Source organism: Microtus oregoni, unplaced genomic scaffold, assembly GCF_018167655.1.
Source record: "Microtus oregoni isolate MIOR12 unplaced genomic scaffold, Mior012 000011F_ref0000422, whole genome shotgun sequence".
Classification (NCBI taxonomy): domain Eukaryota; kingdom Metazoa; phylum Chordata; class Mammalia; order Rodentia; family Cricetidae; genus Microtus; species Microtus oregoni.
This window is the reverse complement of record NW_024543070.1, coordinates 22,037,102-22,057,765: the sequence shown is the minus strand read 5'-3', so window position 1 is coordinate 22,057,765 and position 20,664 is coordinate 22,037,102. Positions and strand designations below refer to the sequence as shown.

Below are 20,664 nucleotides of genomic sequence, written 5' to 3'. Positions count from 1 at the left end.
AATGCGCATGACATAAAAAGGAATAAAATGATTTTTAAAAGACTAGAACTGGTAGAAGAATGGCTACACCTTAAATGGGGAATTGTTAAATTCACAGTCATGGTGGAGCTGGGCAGCCCAACAATTGCTGAATAGAAGAGACTAAGAATCCAGCATGTTGGTTGGTCTCCAGGAGTCCTCAGCAGTCCCAAACTTGTGCTGAAGTCCTGGAGGTTTCCTGAGAGCTGCTGGTCTTTGGTCTATACCAGAAGCCCAGAGAAGTTCGTTCTAGCATCAGTGAAGAAATTTATCGACAACAGGGTAAGTGAGGGTAAGAGAGAAAAATCCCTCACAGGAGCGCCCAGCAGCTTGCCTTTCAGTTGATTCCAGATTTATTCAAGTTGACAGCCAAGATTAACCATGATACGCAGAGATCCACAGTCTCTGACCAAACATTCCCTGAACAATAAGCCACTCCAATGCCAAAGATCTTTAAGGAAACCAGACTTTAAAACAAATCACATGTATCCCCGGGGAGCTGGAAGACTACATGCATGGCCAGGGCAACATTCTGAGAAATGATCAAAATGAGGAAGTCTGGTATTTGGCTGCAATTGAGTATAAAGGAAACAACAAAATAGAACAAAACAATAGTAGTAGCAGCATTTGAGCTATATGTGGATCAGTAGTACAGGGTAAAAAACAAAACAAAACCAATTTTTAAAAAGTTCTCATACACCACACACACAAAACAAAACAGCAACAACAAAACCGCTCTTACTTTGGGGGCTTGGGAGATGTCTTGGTCAGTAGAATGCATGCCTTGTGATCATGAAGACATGAGTTTGATCCCCAAAACTCATGAGAGAAAAGAAAAAAAAAGTTGGGAATGGTGCTGTGCACTTGCAACCCCAGTACCAACGAGACAGTGGTAGGCAGGTCCCTGGGGGTGCTGTGCACCTGTATCCCCAGTACCAACGAGAGAGAAGTAGGCAGGTCCCCGGTGCTGTGCACCTGCGCCCCAGTACCAATGAGACAGAGGTAGGTGGGTCCCCGGGGTTTGCTGGCCAGCCAGCCCACAGTGCTTGGTGAGCTACAGGCCAGCGAGAGACTCTTCTTCGAAACAAAACAAAAATAGAAGTAGGTGGCTCCTGAGGAACAAGAACAGAGGTTGTCCTCTGGTCTCCACGTGCACACATACGCTCACGCATGCACACACACAACTGCCCAAATATACAAGAGGCTTACGTACATTTTTTGGCTAATAAATAGCTTAAACTGACTATGAGTGAACTGTGTAGCTGGGCTAACATGAACACAACATGGCCTTCAGAGGCTGTCCCCTTTAGAAGAAACAGCCTTCAATCACTAACCACATACACAAATCCCTGCCACCAGTTGCCGCGGGGATCAGGGCTTTAGAGTTGTTAGGGTAGCTAGAAAATGTCCAGCTGGGCATGGTGGTTCCCTCCTGTCATTTCAGCACTGGAGAGGCTGAAGCAGGAGGTTCCTGGAGATTGTGGCCAACCTGAAATATACAGTGAATCTCAGGTCAGTGTAGGCTAGAGTGAGACCTTGTCTCAAACGCCAGTTCCCACCTACAGCTCTATTTCCAGGGGATTAGACGCTTCTGAGCTCCAAAGGCTCCACATGCTCATGGTGCTTACACATGCACTCAGACACGCAAACACATAAACAATAAAGCCGCAAATCACAAATTGCCTTTTAAAGGACCTAGACGTTGAAACTTACTAAAGTCCTTTCCACTCATACCAATTCAGTTCAGGAGGAGAAGTGCTGCAGACAATTTCTCTGAAGCCCTGGTTTGTGAAGTGCACAGTAAACTCAGGTGTCCAGCCCAGGAAAAGGAAACTTTCCAAAATGTTTAGAACAACTTGACTTTTGACAAAGGTTTACTGGGCAGCCTTTCCGAAAGGGGCTATAGGATCGGGTAAACTCAGATGAGAACCTAGAGGGTGACAAACGTCTGTTATCGCCGCGGATCACTTGGGCCAGGGATGTGGCTTAGTTGGTAGAGTGCCTGCCCACCGTGAATAGTGCCTGGGTTCCCGCCTCAGCGAAGGATAACAGAGTTGGTGGTGCACAGCTGTAATCGAACACTAGGGACATGGAGGCAGGAGAAAGTCAGGGTCGTCTTTGGCTGCATGGTCAGTAGCCAAGTGCTTTGAACTCAAGGCCAGCTTGGGCGAAAGGAGACTGTTCCAAAAAACAAAACCAAAGGGGCTGCCGAGGTGACTCAGTGATTAAGAGCAATTGCTGCTCTCGCGGAGAACCTGAATTCAGTTCCCAGCACCCACACCTGTAACTCTAATTCTGGAGAGCCTGGTGCCCTGTTCTGGCATCAGAAGACACCAGGCACACCCATAGCGCACATCTATGCATGCAGGCAAAAGACTCATATACATAAATGTAACATTTAAAACAAAACCAGGAGACAACACAAGCCAATGAACACCGAGTCCGCACGTAAGCGTGTGGCCAGCAGCTGCCTGGGTGGAGACACTGGAGGTGACTGTCATTCTTCCTAGCCATGCACATCTTCCAGCAGAGAGAGTTTCATAGCAGAAAGCTATCAAAGAAAACAAGTATGATAAAATAAGTGGTCCAGAGACTTTCCAGGGAAGCAATATTTATCGGAGATATCTTGGTTAAAAAAAAAAAACATTCATTTCCCTAGGCACAATGGGCTCCGTTTTCTTGGCCATCTGCCCTGTGGACATTGGCCTTACTAAAGGCTCATGACCTCTTTACCCCAAGAAGAATTCACGTTGACAGCTGTCCCTCCCAGCCCCTCTGAAGTCAGAGGGTGGCTCTCACTACTTTTGTCCTGTCATTCTGGACCTCTCCGGAGGCAGGCTTTTCCGTCCTAAACTTTTTCTGTCCTAGCTTGTCCTTGGCCGACCCCAAAGTGCTTCCGGCCACACCTTCTAGGCTTGGCCCTCAGGCCAAGTCTCCTGCCTAGCAGAGGTGAGAGTGGAGCGCCTGGGAGCTGCGGTAGTGGGACGCTTGGTTATGGCCTAGTCTTTCCAACAGGCTGGGTAGCCCCCAGAGGGAGCTTCTGGAAGCCCTCAGGGAAGGAGGGCCCCAGGGAGTCAGAACATCATCTCAGTTACCAAGGTAAAGAAAGGAAGCTGTGATGTGTGAGTTCTAGACTTGGGAGGGTTGTTCTACTAACCAACTGTGTCTTCTGCCCCAACCCTGAATCTCCCTGCCACCTTTTAGGCTCTAAGTGTTTGTGCTCATGTGTCTAGGTAGGGAAGGGGACAGCCCTGGGCCTCTTGCCCTTCTAGGACTGGCCAGTGTGGTCGTTCACCTTGGTTGCACAATGAGCCTTCTCTGGAGGCACATCGGGTTTGGGGGATGGTAGGGTGGGCTGCTGACCATTTTGGGAATGAAGTTGGGGAAGCTCTGACGGAAGGGTTGCCCATCAGGGTTGGTTGTCACAATGGGAAAGAAGAAGCGAAATGTATCTTGATTTGTAGGTGGTATGGTCTCAGAGTGGCTGTGGCCCTGCAGGGGTAAACTGGCATTGGTTTTATTCCCTTTGTGCTAGAGATGGGGCCCAGGGCCTTGTGTATGCTGGGCAAATGCTTTGCCACTCAGCCACACCCCCAGCCCCACAGTGGCTTCCAATTGGGCGGCCAAGCCTGAAATGGTCTGTGATGCGGATATGTGGCGCTCCTGAATATGAAGGGCCATTTGCAAGGGCTTTGCTGACTGGCATCCTTTCCGGGCCAGAGGTGCAGATGGCACTTTCCTCCTCAGAGTTTTGGGAAGTTGTGAAGCTCCTCGGTCCAGCTCCAGTCTGAGACTAGAGAACAATGAGACTTTAAAGACACCAGGAGGATCGCAGACACGGCAAGGTCAGTCAAGTTCAGGCTTTGCGGGCAGGAGGGCTTGAGTTTCATCCCCAGGACTTATGAAAAACCGAGGCACTGTGTGATTCCAGGGCTGGGGAAGCAGAGACAGTAAGATCCTTGGGTCTAAAAAAAAGTCTCGGATGGCTCCAGAGCTTGTCCTCTGACCTCCACATGTATGTTTATACACGCGCGCGCGCGCGCGCACACACACACACACACACACACACACACACACACACACGGAAAGGGAGCAAGAAAGAGTGAGAGGGAACAAATCCGTACAAAGTACAATGATATGTATAAACTTATTTAGTGTGCTAACTCAAACAATAAGAAAAAGTATCTACCTAGAACATCTATCTACCAGTTGTATTAAGCTTCATCCAACATGAATCTCAGAGATAGAAACTGAACTGACAAAAATTCTACGTGAAACCGCATCCATTCCCCTTCAGGAATATGCCACCTCACGGCGATTTCCCCCAAGTCTACTTTATGAGCCCGCCGACCTCATCAACCTTCTTAGGCCGGGGAGGCAGCTCAGTCAGTTCAATGCTCGATCTGCAAGTATGAGGTTCGGAGTTTGATCCTAAAACTCTTGTTTTGTTCTTCTTTTAAAAACAAACAACAAGAAAATCCTCCTAAAACTGTAGTGGCACATAGCTTGTAATCTCAGAGCTAAGGAGGCGGAGGCAGAGGCAGGTGGATCCCTGGGAGTCTAGCCTCCTTGGAGAGTTCTGGGTCAGTGAGAGACCTGTCTCAAACAATAAGAGGGAGAGTGATTGTGACCAGGACTACTACACATTAAGCTATGACTACTGTATGCAATGCGCACAGGTGCACATACATCATCAGGAAATGCATTGACATACACACGTGCTGTTGTGTCTTAGATTTTCCTTGGAAAGATGCAACACCTAATGACTGGGCACCCAAAGGAGGGAGCTCATGGCAAACCAAAGCAACAGCTAGACCAATGTCTGCCTTGCTGAACCAATGGCTTTTATTGGGCTAGAAGTGATGAAGTTCCTTACATGGAGTAGGGACGACCCAAAGGCAGATGCCTCACCCAAAGCCCACCCCAGCTCCAGCCCGAGAGCTCTCTGGGAAACCTGCAGGCAGTCCAGATATTCTCTTCTCTGGGAGGGGGCTGTTGTTCTCCCAGACGTGTGACTTTCTTGTTTACCTCCTGAGGCTCACGAGTCCACGCCCTCCCGGAGCGAGACTACCAGACAACACTAGGTCATGCACAAACCTACCCTTTGGCTTTCAACAGTTAATATTTGACTACAAAACCATTCCTAGGACCGAGACCTGAGCAGGGCCTTCTATAAAGAATGCAACTAAAACAGGATTCATTTAAGTGAGATAAAGAGTTTAGGGACATTTTCTGTTATAAAACCAACCAATCCTTTAGCATGAGGTGTCTTATGTCCTTCTAGAGAAGATGAAATGGGACCTCAGCAAAGTACCCCACTTTGTCCCCCAAACCAGGAGAAACTGAAGCAAAGCAAGTCACACCATTAAATCACCAGAGGATCATATTCACATTGAAAATCCGCCGATTTTATCTCCCAAGTCAGTTATCAGCTTAAACAGCTGGAACAGGACTGAATGTCAGCTAGGCACTTGGAAGGGTATGACTGTTACTTTTTAAAAGTATGCCACCACATTTTTTTTTCTGGGGTGGGGGACAGGGTCTAACTATGTAGCCTTAGTTCACCTAGAACTCACTGTGTAGATCACTGGTGTAGAAAGAAACAAATAAAGAATTGCCATATATGTCAAAGTAATAAAAGACAAGGTTTAGCCGGGCGATGGTGGCGCACGCCTTTAATCCCAGCACTTAGGAGGCAGAGGCAGGCGGATCTCTGTGAGTTCGAGACCAGCCTGGTCTACAGAGCTAGTTTCAGGACAGGCTCCAAAGCCACAGAGAAACCATGTCTCGAAAAACCAAAAAAAAAAAAAAAAGACAGGGTTTATTCAGGATATATATGACTGACTAGGCCCCAGCAATACGGGTTTAGGTTACTCCACCGTGGCTTGGTTTTACTCTCTGATGTCTTGAAAGGGAAATGGGAGGGTACTGTCGGTACCATGTGTCGGCTGCCCCGGTGTCTGGGTTCTTCCCGGAGGGAACAAAGAACCGAATGCCCATGGATAAAGGAAATAAAGACTCAGAAGGAGTAAAAAATGGGTATTTATTGAAGCAGAAAACACACTGTCAGGAAGGACAGGGCTTCCAGAGCCAAGTGGTCTCTGAGCTGGTCCCTAGACCTTTTCTCCCTTTGAGTCTCTCCCCACATTTCATTCCCTCAGCCCCCACAGAAAATACCGTCAAACAATGGCGTTATTGACTGAAGTAATCAGACAACCACATGGTGTTACCCAGTGAATTGCTTTGGTTTGGTAGATGGCCCGGGTTAATGGATGTTGGTTAGTTACTTTCCAGATGCTATGAGATTGTCTCCTTCCCAAGTAGGGATGTTCTATCCTTCCTCCTACCTCTATTCTCACTGCCAACCCCTTTTCTGACTCCTCACAGAAACCAGTCATAGCCTGGAGTCAGGGGAGAGAGCTTAGGTAGGCCAGCCGTCAGGGAGCTGGTACATCCCGTACGGCTGTCTGTAACAGGTGTCCACACACCCTCCTGTCTGCCGGGAAAGGCATGTGGCCTCCTCTGCAGGGCCTGTCCATTGTGGCATATGGATTAGTTACTTGTTTCATGGTAGAGACAAAATATCTGGCAAACAAATTTATTGAGCTCACAGTCCCAGTAAATACAGCCCCTCACGGCAGGACAGACAGGGCAGCAGCACTAGCAGCAGCAGGTGGCTGCTGGTCACGTCTGATCCACATTCAGGAAGCAGATAAAAGCTTATACTCAGCCACTTTACTGTCATAATTATTTTTAGTTATAAAAAGTTACTGCATTTATTCATTTGCATGTATGTTTATTAGTCAGAGTTCCTGGAACAACAGGACATAATAAATCTGTATTAAAAGGGTTTTATTGGAGTGGCTTATAGACTGTTGTTCAGCTGGTTCCGCTATGGCTGTCTCCTGACTTCGGTAGTTATTTAGTCCATGAGGCTGAACGTCTCAGTTGGCCTTCAGGCTGTGTTGGTGTCCTGAAGAAGCAGGTCCTAATGCCCGAAAGGAACAGCTCAGCAGCAGGACTGATGAACTTGCCATCCAGAAGGAGGGCAAACAGGCAAAAAGCAAGGTTCCTTCTTGCTTTTCTTTATATGTATTCTGACACTGGAAGATGTGGCCCAGATTTAAGGTGGGTCTTCAGACCTTTAAAAATAAATCCAGATTAAGGGTGAGCCTTCCTACTCAAAGGATCTAGTCAAGAAAACTCTTCACTGTAGAGTTCAGAGAGTTAGGTTTTAGTTGATTCTGGGGCCAAGTTGACAGCCAAGGTTAGCCTTACAGCATGTGCACGTGTCTGGGTGTGCACGTGCCTTGGCTCCCAGTATGTGCACGTGTCTGGGTGTGCACGTGCCATGGCTCCAGGTATGTGCACGTGTCTGCGTGTGCACATGCCTTGGCTCCCAGTATGTGCACGTGTCTGCGTGTGCACATGCCTTGGCTCCCAGTATGTGCACGTGTCTGGGTGTGTACATGCCATTAGAGTATGCGCACGTGTCTGGGTGTGCACATGCCATGGCTCCCAGTATGTGCACGTGTCTGGGTGTGCACAAGCCATAGCTCCCTTGTGGAGGTCGAGACAACTTGTGGGAGTTCGTTCTTCTGCCCTGTGGGCCCTGGGGACAGAACTCGGTTTGTCAGGTGCCTTTTGCCCACGTGTGCCGTCTTCATGGCCACTTGTTTTCTCCTTTTAGTTCAGTCTGGAAACTCATCCATGGAAAGGCTACATTCAGAACCTTCTCCCTCAGTCCACTTTAGATAACTCCAGATACGCCCAGAGATTTGTTCCCATGGTGATTCTAAAATCAACCACATTGACAAGCTTAAGCATCATATTTTGGAAGGGCTACAAGGTCCTGCTCATTCTCCTCTTCATGTGGGACTTGGTTTTGGCTCTAGAGAGGGACTGGAGGAAGCCAGCTGAGGCACTTGGAGACCTTGAGTTCTCTTCCTCCTCATCTCATTGGTCTGGCATGGTGACTAGAAGAAGTCCCACGCCCTGCATCGTCCATGAGTTCCTGACCATCCCTGAACAGCACGGGGTTGGGAAGAAAACACACTGAGGGATAACAGGGCATCTGCTGCCTTCTCTGGGAGCTCATCTGCTCTCATCTGGCCCTGGCAAGCTCCCATGCCTCCGTTTCCTTCTGGGATGGACCTGTGTCACTCCATGTCCTGTCCTTGACCTCAGACTTCTCAGAGCCCATCTGTTGCTCCTTTCCCAAGGCACAGCACTCAGTATGTGATTCAGGCCTCTCTCTGAGTGTCCATTGTCTCCATTTTACCAACCTCAGCTCAGACACAAGGCAACACCACTCCTACCCCTTGACCTCACAGATCTGTGTGCTTCTCCTCCTCCTTTCAGGGCAGTTATAATACCCCTGCTGCCTCCTGAGCTCAGCCTTTCTCTAGGCTGCCTGCTCCCCTTCCTCTCTGGGTGTGGAGCCCCTACTTCCCTAGGCCTGCTTATACCAATCCCAGATCCGTCCCTGTTCCCTGGCTCCTTAGAGCTCTTCTTCTGACTTCCATGACATCCCTGAATCTCTTTCTTTGTACATGTGTGTGTGTGGATGCAGGTGCATGTGTGTGTGTGTGGATGCAGGTGCATGTGTGTGTGTGGATGTAGGTGCATGTGTGTGTGGATGCAGGTGTTTGTGTGTGTGGATGCAGGTGCATGTGTGTGTGGATGCAGGTGCATGTGTGTGTGTGTGGATGCAGGTACATGTGTGCGCATGCATGTGTGGAGGCTAGAGTGTCAACTTTAGCTGTTGTTCCTAAGGTGCTGTCTGCCTTGGTTTTTCAAATACAGGACTCTCACTGGCTAAGAGCTCATCAAACAGGCTATGTTGGCTGGCCACCAAGCTTCCCCTGTATTAGGATTACAAACTCACGAACCACTACACCTGGCTTCTGTGTTTTAAAAGTTGCTTCTGATCTCATGCTTAGAGGATATGAACTTTACTGACCAAGCTGTCTCCTCAGTCACTCCTTCTTACCAGGACTGCCCTATTCAGCCTGGACAACTTCTGCTCCTTCCCTTCTCATGGAGGGTTCTCTACTCACAAGGATGTCCTCAGGGACCCTTCTAACCCTGAGGTTGAACTTGTACCGGAATCAAACTTCCCACACCTATGGTAGAGTTCTTAGTTCATCCCCTGCTTCGGTTTCCCAACACAAACCACAGTCCCACAGCCTAGACATCCCCTCACCCACCTGCCCCGCTGTCATACCCCACCACTGTCCAGGAAAGCCCCCTCCAGTCCCATACCCACCCCTACCATGTACGCATGCATGTGCCAAAATAACACCTGTCATGCCCACATCCATATCTCCAGCAAATGCTAACAGTTGCAAAAGATGCAGTGCCTGACCCCTTTGCCTCCCAGCTCAAGGCAACGCACATTCTTTGCAGGATGTGCCCGGTAGCCATTAGTCAGAATGCTGCACCTCCATGGTAGGGGCTGGTCTTTCTGGATGCTCTGCATCTCTAGTGTTACTAAGCAACGTCCTTTGAGTAGCAGGTAAACAAATCATCTTAGATCCGTAAGCAGATCCCTGCATGTCTATAACCATATGACAGTCAAACAATGTCCCTGTGTGAGTGTGTGTGGTGTATGCTAAGTGGGAGGTAGAAGGGCAGGTAAATGCACACAAAGGCCAGGGGAAGACACTGAGTGGTCTCCGGAATCATTCCCCACCATCTTCCTTTGATACAGGGTCTCTCACTGAGCCCAGAGCTAGACTGGCAACCAGTGAGCCCCACCGGTCCTTCTGCCTCTGCCTTCAACAGCACTGGGGGTTCAAGCATGTAGGACCAACCAATTCTAATTTTTTTACGTAGTGGAGATTTGAACCCCAGTCCTCACGCTTGCTCCGTGAACCACCTTCCCAGCCCCCGCCTTTGACTTTCAGTTCTCTTTGCCCCACCCCCATCTCTACCCTTGATTAAACCGCTCAGCAGGCGATTTCTGCTCAGCCTTGCACGCCTGTTCTGTGTTGACAATTGTGGAAACATTTCTCCCGACCGCAGAATCTTTCACACTTTGTGTTTAACCAATCCACAAATTACAACTTGACAGGAAGGGCCAAGACACGCGCAAAAAAGTAATAAAAACAACAACTGTAGATTCCACTCTTTGGTGACGTCAGCTGCATGAGAACAGGTTTTTCTCAGCAAGTGAGGAGAAAATGACTTCCTAAATGCTTTTATATCATCAGATACCAGGGCTGGAAATCTTTCTTGATTTATCAGCGGTGTTTCACTATAGGCAGGAGTCTATACCGCCTACCATTTGGCTGGCTCAGTGGGTGGAGTGCTTAGTTAGCTTGCCCAGCACCCTGGGCTCCATCCTCCTTCATTATACAAACCGAGTCTGTTTCTGTAATCCCCGGGGTGGGAGGCAGTGGCAAGAGGAGCCCCCGTCATTCTTAGCAACATAAATGGGAGCTTGAGGACCACACGGATTACATGAAACCTTGTCAAAAATTAAATAAATAAATTGTGCGTTTTTCAGGAAAGCATTGATGTTAGGTTTTAAGGGCAGATTAAGCTCTCCATGCAAGAAAGATGGACCTTGCCCTCTCTAATAGGGTAAGGGACTAACAGAGTCCCTTAGTGCCCCGGGAGGCAGCTGGTGCCCAGAAATGTCTTGGAGGCATAAATCCGATTTTTTTTTTTTCCCCTGCTTGGGGCAGCAGTGGGAACGCCAAGGAAGTGCACGCGCACGCGCACTGGCTCTCTCAGTTTTGCTTTCCTACCACGTCCCTTAAAAGTGTCTCGGGATGAGGGTGGGGGAGGGTGGATGAGGTGGGAGGGAGGGTGAATGGGGGTGGGGTAGGGTGCGAACTTGTGCTTGTTTATTATAACTTCATTCCCTTTAAAAGGAAAAGTATGCCCGGAATCCGGGAGGTGGCAACGGAGTCCGGGTTGGAGAGGACGTGACCGACCCACTCAAGTTGGGTGTCTCTAGTGTCAGTTTCTAGAATTTCCAGGGTTGACGCTAGCACCGGCATCCCCCGTGCCCCTTTGAGACTGTCCCCTGCACCCCTCATCCCGGCTGTCGGCTGGGCGGAGCCGCACTCGAGGTTTGGGTGTGTTCCTCTCTCAGCGGGACCGTGACTCCTCTGTCGGGGACACAGCCAGTGGATTGCCAACCGGTGCTAGGCTGCCAGGCGCGTGGCCACCATGACGGGAAGGTAACAGATGTCTTAGGTTACGGGTGGAGGATGACATGGGCTGGGACAGATGCGGGAGTGTGGACCGTGGTAGCGGGAAGTCCCGTGGTCCTGGGGCTCCTAAGCTGCAACCCCCTGGGACTGAGAGCAGCGGGTAGGGGAGGGGGGTCCCACTCTCTTGCTCGAGGGTGTGTGTGGGCAATAGCAGGTGTAGTTCTAAGCTAGTGATTCCCTCAGGGTGACCCAGACCAGGAACTTGTCCAAGGTCACAGCCAACTAAAGATGAAAGCATTAAAATGTGGCTGAGAACCGTAAACTTCCCTGGCACCTCTCTGTGTGTGATCCTGGGTGATAGTCATTCTAGATCCTTCCATTATCTCCTCTGTAAAACAGGGTGTGTGTGCATGTGTGTGTGTGTGCATGGTTGTGTAAAAGGGTGTTTAGGGGTCTGTGGGGGAACTGTCTCTTAACCCAAAGCGCAGGGCTCTGTGAGAAGCAGGGAATATCCCTCTAGTCTACCCAGGGCAAGACACTCAGTAGGTCCCTTGGTACCTTTCCACAGATAAGATAATCCGGGATCCAGAGGTTCCCGAGGTGGGTCACGTGTCCACAAGAGTCCAGCCAGTGTTGGCGTTGCAGTTACTTCTGGAATATGGCTGGGTATAAGTGTGTGGGTCAAAGCTGGACTGGAAAGGCTGGTTCCTGAGGATCAGGGCCCTCTATTAGCCTGGAGATGGCAGGAGCACCTTTTTGCGCTATGCATTGCTACACTGGGGTTCCTGGGGAGCCCTGTGCCTTTTTGCAATCTTTGGTTAAGGATCCTGGGAGTCAGGGCAACGCCCAGTAGTGTGAGCTAGTGTCCTGAAGATCCCTTGAGGCACAGGACAGTCTTCTGCCTCAGGGACACTCTGCTGCTGACCACCAACGCTGTGACTGGGTGTCCTGAGGTAGCCCTGCGTTGGGAAACACTATGTAGTCTGTCATGAAGTGAGACCCACCCTGCCCTCCTGCTTCCTAGTGCATCCTTCCCAGCCTCAGCTCTGGGTACTCCCCAGCGTGAAAACTGCAAGGACCTGCCCCACCCCAGGTGGTAAAGCTTTCCCCACAGACTGGTGTGGCCCCTTCTGTGTCCTCTTCAGTGCCCCCTCCCAGTTCCTGGCAGAAATCCTTACCAATTTCTTGGCTTTCCATCCTCAGCCCTCAGTTTTGAGAGAAAAGCCATGGCAGAGTCAGACACCCAACTTTATCTTAAACTGGAAGTGAGATCCAGAGTAGAGAGGTGAGGCACCTGCTAAGACTGCTAACCCTCTCTGGACATGGTCATGGTCATGGTCATGGTCATGGTCATGGGCAGCCAACAAGAAGAAAATTCAGGAAGATTTTTTGGTGGTGGGAGCACAGATTGGGAGATCTGCTAGCCATGGGGTCACAGGGGACAACTATCTCTTTTCTGCCCTGGGTACCGTTGTTCGTCCTAGAGAACAGAGAAACCCCTAGACACAGGACAGCACAGGGAATGTTCACAGTGCCGCCCCTCAGTGATGCCCTCTTTGAACATTTTGGTGCCTCTCTTCAGGTCTTGCCTTCAAGCATTCCCTGTTTGTGGGTTTTAAGTAGCTGTGAAATGACACTGTGTCCACCACAGGTTCCAGGCTTGGCTTCCGTCCCTTGTACACACAGAGATCCTAGCCAGGCTTCTCTGGGAGGAACACCCATCTGACTCAGACTTTGGAGTGGACGAGTCTCTTCTTGTCCTAGGAGCTGTGGGGGTTCCTTAGCCCCACGTCATGTGTTCTGTGTCCATTGCCTCAGTGAGGTGGGCCAGGTCTTCAGGCTTGGATCCTGGAACCCCTACCAGTCCTTTATGTTGCTTGGATCCAGGCTGCAAGGATACAGCTTCTCGGCTCACACCCCTCAGGACCCTCCTGGTTACCTCTCCCGGGGGTAGTGGCAGGCAAGAACAGAGGGAGGGCTGCAAGGAGCCGCCAAAGAAGACCTGGCGTAGCACCCTTTGTAAATGTGCCCATTGGTGCTGTGCAGGGAGATGGCTGAAGGAGACAGCCAGGAGGCCGGCAGCCAGGGAGGCTGAGAGGATGGAGTCAGGAAGTCAAGGTCAGGGCCTCCTGGAGGTGGAGTGGACAGGATGTTATCATCAGAGCTGTTAGAGTCAGGGCCTAGGCTCTGTCTGCCATCTCCTCAATGAGCCAGTTAAACAGACAAGTAATAATGAAAGACAGAGAAAGCATATTCAATGCGGTCGCATTGGGAAGAGAAGCAGGGGTCCCGTGACTGCCTAAGTTGTCTCCCACCCCAATTCATCTTTAGGGTCCTGATGTGCAGTTCAGCTTTAAAAGAAGGCAGAGGAAAGCATGGACAATGGACAAGAGGTCCTGGTCAGGGTGTGGTGCTGCCCATCCCTGGCCTATCACGGTCTCAGCTCCAGCCTCTTCTGCAATCCTGGGGACAAGCCCCTCTTCCAGCTGGCTCCAGGCTTCAGCATCTTTCTCCCCCACGATGAGAGTCCTGGGGCAATTCTGATTTCTTGGGGGGTCATTGCTTCAGTAGTCAGACAGCCAAGCCAGGTGCGGCTCTCTCGGTTTTGTTTCCTACCACATCCCTTAAAAGCGACCCGGAATGGGGGCAGGAGAAGACGTGGGCAGGGGAGGGTGGATGAGGTAGGAGGGAGGGTGAGTGGGGTGGAGTGCAAACTTGTTCATGTTATTGTAACTTCATTCCCTTTAAAAGGACTCCTCCCTTATATGGGTCATTTTTTTCTGGGAAGATCACATGCTTAACATACACACACACACACACACACACACACACACACACACACACACACAGAGCCATGTAGCAACTACCCCAGTCTGCTAAGATTCTATCTCACATTTCCAGTAACCAAAGTCCATTTTCTGATTCATCTGATCTTGGGGGTGAGGAGCATTCCCATACTTGCATGGTACACTCCGTTTATGAAGGAGGCGTACCACCTCCTATCATACAGAGGAAGATGGCTTCCTTGGGATTTCCCCCCAAGGATGTTCCACTTTCAGATGGTATGGCTTTGGTTGCATGTTTTATTGCAGGGAGCACACAATTGCCAATACATGAAAGAGGAAGACAGTCATAAGGTAGGCATAGAGGGGTTGCTTCTGCAGATCCGCCATTGGTCATCTTCGGTTGTACTCACCCTTTCTGATCTTACCAGGACCACACACACACACACACACACTAAATAAATAAATAAATATAGATATCAAAGACAGGCTGGCCTCCTATTCAATATGTAGTTGACAATAGCAACCTTGAACTTCTGATTTTCCTGCTTCTCCCTCTGGAGGGCTGGGACTACAGCTATGCACCACCACGTTCATGTGTCTTTAAATGGCACATTGTCGAGAGTTCTGGACTCTAGCATTTAAGACTTCTGTATGGGAGAAGCATGCAATTAATGCTGCCTACCAAAACTCTCTGCCTAAGCCTCTGTCTGTCTGCAGCTATCCACATCAGAGAGTGGGCATGCGGGCATCTGGAGCCTTTTGTCTTCTTTGGACTCAGCCTCTACATGGCCTTTAAAAATATTTGTTGAATCAATCATTGTTGGGCAACTTTGGAGTTGGCTGCCCTTACAGATGGTGTTCTGGGCAGGGCTTGTTAATGAGTACTCTGCCTCTGGATTTGCTGATGTGTGTTCTTGGCACCTGAGTGCAGAAGGCTCGCCCTTGTCTCAGTGGTCTGAGGACCCTAGGTAGTCAAAGGCAGTGGCGAATGTGTCCGTAGGATGGACGGCTTGGGAAGATGCTACTCATGCTCTCTGATCTCACTGGGTTCCCTGCTCTGCCTCTGTCTTAGTGACTACAGTGGTAGCTCAGGCAGCAGTGGCTGTGGTTCCCATAGTCTCCTAGGGCAGTTGTCTTTGGGTGTCAAGTAAAAGTCATGAGGATTTCTCTAAATGTTGGCAATGTGGGCTTCTTTTTAGAATGCGTGGCTCTTTTGTGTGTGTGCACCCATGGGCAGCTGAATATATGGGGTGAATGTGCATGGTACATGGACCATGGACCATGTATGACAGTCAGAGGGCAACCTTGGATATTATTCCTCAATTTCAATTTCTCAGATACCTTTTCCCTTTTTCTTTTCTTTTCTTTTCTTTTCTTTCTTTCCTTTCTTTCTTCCTTTCTTTCTTTCTTTCTTTCTTCCTTTTGTTTCTTTGTTCTTTTATTTTTTTAGCTGGGTCTCTTATTTGCCTACAAGTTCCCCACATTATCCAGGACAGCTGGCCAGGGAGCTTCCAGAGCTCTGCCTTGCTTTGCTTTGGCATTCCCCACCCCATGTCACCACTATGGGAGTCCAGGTGGCTAACCACTGCACTCGGCTTTTTAAACTGGTTTTGGAGGTCTGAACTCAGGTCCTCACACTCGCAAAGCAAGTGCTTTCCCAGCTGTTCCATTCCCAGGCAAGGACTTAGTTCTTGATTGGCCAAGATCCTAGGGGACAAGAGCCCAGGGTTTGGGCTCTGAAGCTGGCAGTCATGCAGCAAGCTCTCAGAGAGGGAAGCAGGGTGGCACGTGAACATGTGTGGGGGCCGCGGCTGCTTTCTTTTGTTGTTGTTATTTCTTCTCATTCTTGTTCTTCAACTTTTAGACAGGGTTTCATTTTGTGGCCCTGACTGGCCTGGAACTTGCAAGGTAGATCAGGCTGGCCTTGAACTTTCTGTCTCAGCCTCCCGGGGGCTAGAATTAAAGGCATACACCTGCTTGGCTGTTAATTTCTTTCTTCTTTCTTTCTTTTTTGTTTTTATTTTTTGTTTTTTGGAGCCAGGGTCTCTTAGTGTAGCTTTGATGCCTATCCTGAAACTAACTTTATATTGTTGTTTTTTGTTTTGTTTTGTTTTGGTTTGGTTTTTCGAGACAGGGTTTCTCTGTAGCTTTGGAGTCTGTCCAGCTCTTGTAGACCAGGCTGGCCTCGAACTCACAGAGATCCACCTACCTCTGCCTCCAAGTGCTGGGATTAAGGGTGTGCGCCACCACCTCCTGGCAGCCATTTCTTAACCATTCCAAGGATTGGCTTGGCTCATACTCCTTGCTTCCCACACACCCCACCGCAGTGTGCTCAGGAGCTCAGGCTCCCCACTATATAGGAAGGGATAGAACTCAGCCCTGTTTTGGGACCTGCCCAGGCTCGGAGCCCTCCTCTGGCCCTGCTTTCTGGGAGCTGACTGCCTAGCAGGGACAATATCCTTTCTGTTCAGATCTAACACTGCTGCCCTTTGGCAATCCAGCCAGTAACTTGAGTTCCTGTCCTACGGAGGAGTTTCTCTTTGCTGTGCCTTACCAAGGGGGAGGTGGCTAATGGCGGGATGGGGGTGGTATGGTGTGGTGGTGGTGTGTGTGTGTGTGTGTGTGTGTGTGTGTGTGTGTGTGTCTAGCTAGATGGGGCTGTACCTGCAGCTCCCCTTTCTGGCCAAGCAAGGCTTGCAAAGAGCTCAGGTAAATGGTGAGAGACTTGGGGTGGGGGGAGGGGTTGCCAACAACAATGGCCGGAAAAGCCAGTACTTGCCTGGAGTACTTGCCTGGAAACCCCTCCTGGTCCTTCCGACAGGCTGGCTACCCAAGGCACAGGAACAGGGCTGGGTTGGAGCCAAGGTGGGGGAGCAGGCGCCACTTGTTGGAGCTGGTTTTGATAAAGTCTGAGGTTTGAACACTTGGGTAGGTTAAGGAACCAAAGATAGGCACCAGAGACCAATAGTTCCATGCCGTCCCTTTGGTGGCTTTCAGACTGAGGCTATTTTATTTTGTGAGACAGAGTCTTGTGTGTCCCAGGCTAACTCTGTCTCAATGCAGCCAAGGAGGATCCAGCCTCCATCTCCCAGGTGTTGAAATAGGAGCGGTGGGGCTGCGTCCCTGGCACCCAGCCGCCCCCACGGCTAGCTTTACCCGAAATAATTACACGGAAACTGTATTCTTTTAAACATTGCTTGGCCCTTTAGCTCTAGCCCTTACTGGCTAATTCTGACATCCCAATCAACCCATCTCTAATAATCTGTGGGCACCGGTCTTACTGGGAAGATTCTAGCCTACGTCCATCCTGGGTCGGAGCTTCATGGCGTGTATCTGCCTGGGAGCGGGGCACAGTGTCTCTCTGACTCAGTTTCTTTCTCTCAGCATTCCGTTCTGTTTACTCCACCCACCTAAGGGTGGGCCTATCAAATGGGCCTAGCAGTTTCTTTATTGCTTAACCAATGAAATCAACAGATTGATATATGACACTCCCCCATCACCCAGGTAGTGGGATTACAGCCTTGGTTTCACGTGTTTCTTGCTGAGGACTGAACCCAGGGCTTTGGAAATGTCAGGCAAGCACCCTACCAATGGAACCACCTCCTCAGCTAGGGACTAGGTGATTTTAGTGTCACCTTAGAGAGGCACAAACCTGGGCTAGTGGTCAAGGACATCACTACCAAAATATGGTTGTGATTCCAGCACAGGTTAAACAGCCTCTCAAGCAGCAACTGCCTGATTCTCTAGAAACTAGACAAGGGAGAGAAGGTAGATGGAGACAGCGGGGTTTGGGGTGGTCCCCATAGTAGCTCGGGGGTTAACCTGGGGTTAGGAGGATTCTGGGAGTCCCAGAGGAGAGAGACCAGAGGACACGGCTCCTATACATGTTGCCTCAGGGTCATCTGGCTAGAAGATAACCTGAGAAGAATGGGACAGTGGACATAGGGTCATTGGCATTAAGGAGCACGTGTCCCCAGAGGAGTAGGTGGAGGATGAAGTGTGGGGGAGGAGGGCCAGAGAGCTACGGTCACAGATGGGCAGGATGAAGACCTGGTAGCACAGGAAGGGAAGCCATCCCGGGGCTGACATCACTCAGGTTTTTCTGAATTTCCTGCCAATGACAGAGAAGTTTGAAGGGGAGTGAAAGGACTGAGCCCTGAAAATGTCTTTGTGGGGCTAAAGAAACAGCTCAGTGTATGTGGTGCTTCATGTAAGCAGAAGGACCAGAGTTCAGATCCCAGTAACCATCTTTCAAAAGAGAGCTGGCCTCTTGTCTGTCATCCCAGCACCAGGGAGATAGAGACAAGCAGATCTCTGGGAGCTGAACTGTAAGTGAGCCTGTCTAAAAAACAAGGTTGTGAAGAAAACATTTGGCCTCAGCCTCTGACCTCCACACCCATAGGAACACTAGCATGCATGCCTATGTGTGCGCACGTCATCTTTGGCAGAGAACAGAGACAGAGGGAAGGTACTGGGGAGGCCATGCTGACTCAGCTGCTATCTGTCGTCTGTGGCTATCTGCAAATCACCTGTCATATGCGGGTTCTTCTTTGGGGGCCCAGCACAGACAAGCATGGGCCTAGGTGATCCCATTGCTCAGGTAAGGACCTGTGGTTCACCTGCATGCAGTCAGTTGGAATGGGGCCCTCCCTGGTCAACTTTGTGTCTGCTGTGAACTGTGATGACAGGGTACAGGTGGTGAGGGACTGAAAGTGACCTCAGGGTGGATATAACAAACAACACTACCAAGGCCCAATGAGGGATGTGGGCCCTATACAGAAGCTGAGGTTCCGGCAAGACCCCAGGAATGTGCATACACATGTTAATGGAGCTCCTGACTTCTGGTTCCTACCTCATGCCATTTCATGGGACCTATTTGAAGTGTTCTTGGTAAAAAGAGATGGAGCTGCTGGCCCAGAGGCATATAACTAAGGTTTCTAGAAGGCAGGTTTCGGATGGATTTGGAGATTCGGATAGGAATATGTTCCCTTGCTCTGTCCTACTTCTCTGCTCTCTTCTCCTTCCTGCATTTCTTCTTCCTTTGCAGGCAAGGTTTTATGTAGCTCAGTTGGGTCTCCAGCTTGCTGTGCAGCTGGTGCTGACCTTGATCCTCCTGCCTCCACTTCCTGAGTGCTAGGATCACAGGACTGAGCCACCGTACCCAGTATTACGCAGGGCTAAAGATCCAGCCCACAGCTCCCTTGCACGCGAGGCAAGCTCTCTGTCAACTGAACCACATCCTCAGCTTCTGGAATATATTTCTGACAGTGAAAATGCAGCTGTGTAAGGCTGTCCAAAGCAGTGTGTTAATTTCCCAATATTCTCACAATGAGAAATAAGGCTGTCTTTGTGTCAGGCCCTGTTAACTGTGTGCCCTGTTAACTGTGTGCAACCTGGTGACCTCCGATGCTCATGTGGCTAGGGAGACAGGCCAAATCGTCCCAGGGGTGGAAGCTGCTGGCTAAAGGAAACTCCCATTGGAACTTTAGAGACTGTGCTTGCTGCCCAGGAAGCCCCTCTTTACCCCAGAACTGGCTAGAGCTTGAAATAGTGCAGACATTCCGCAAAGACCCAGTGATGGGCAGGAAGTAGCTTGTGTATAACAGACTCTCCTGCAGGCATTGCCTTTTATAGCAGCCGGCGCTGGACTTGTTTTACAGATGAGGGTACTAAAGTTCACAGGACTTGGGTGCATGGGCCAGGGATGTAGTTGGTAGAGCGCTTTCCTAGCATACAAGAAGTCCTGGGTTGATTCCCAACATGAGGAGTCAGAGACAGGAAGACCAGGTTCAAGATCAGGCTAAGACATGTCACGAAGCCTGAGTTCAATCCCTGGATCCCACATGGTGGAATGAGAGAACCAACTCCTGCCAGTTGTCCTCTGACCCCCATACATGGTAACAAGGTACACATGCGGGCGTGCGTGCACACACACACACACACACACACACACACCATAAATAAATAAATGGAACAAAGAGAAAAAAAACCCAAAACCCCCTATATTTCCTTTAGAAAGAGTCTCACTACATAACCCTGGCTGGCCTGGAACTCGTTGTATAGGTCAGTTTGACCTCAGACTCAGAGGTCCACCTGCCTCTGTACCCCTCAAGGGCTGGGGTTAAAGGGATATGCCACTATACCAGCATCAAGAAGAACTTTTAAAAGAAGTCTATCATCTTTCTTCCCGGGTCCCCTCACTCATAAGCAAAGGCTAGAGTAGAGGAAGAAGGTGTCTAGGTTGGCCAGGCCTGTGAGACGCCCTGGGAGATGAGGGGACAGGAAGAGGCGTGAGTTATTCCCAGGTGATCTTCAGCAGGCCTCCTTTAGTGTTTGGAGCAGAAAGACTTCCCCGTCTCGTCCCAGACTGCCCTGTTATTGTCAGGCCTAGGGATGTCTTGTGTCATCTGTCAAGTCTATGGGTGTCTGGAGAGCTGGGGGTGACGGCTGAGGAAAGGGAGCAGGGCGGTGCACACGCTCAGTGCTGTGCTCTGAGGGCGGGGGGGGGGGGGGCGGTTATCTCTTCAGAGGATAGCCGGACAGGCTGCTCTTGGCTCTAGGGCTGACTATGTGAAGGAGGGTATGGAATGTCTGTCCATCTCTGACCCTCTGCCCTCTGGCAGGGAGTGCTGGAGGCCACAGGCCTTCCCTGGACTGGTCATGGCTGGGGAATTCTGAGATGTATCCCGAGTTAT

General features: G+C 50.0%; 1 protein-coding gene across 3 annotated transcripts in view; it reads left to right on the top strand.

Moving 5' to 3' along the window:
• The first annotated feature begins 2,979 nt into the window (after positions 1–2,979).
• Lims2 (LIM zinc finger domain containing 2) overlaps positions 2,980–20,664 on the top strand; it is a 36,170-nt gene continuing 18,485 nt past the window's right edge. The window contains exon 1 of one of the 3 annotated variants that reach the window (XM_041659882.1): positions 2,980–3,117. Coding sequence is in view for 1 of the 3 variants with exons in the window: in XM_041659881.1 (XP_041515815.1) it covers positions 11,200–11,210 (11 nt within the window). In the remaining 2 variants the exon portion in view is untranslated. Of the gene's footprint in view, positions 3,118–3,768; positions 3,864–10,923; positions 11,211–20,664 lie in introns of those variants that run through there. The other 2 variants (XM_041659883.1, XM_041659881.1) reach the window with 2 other exon arrangements.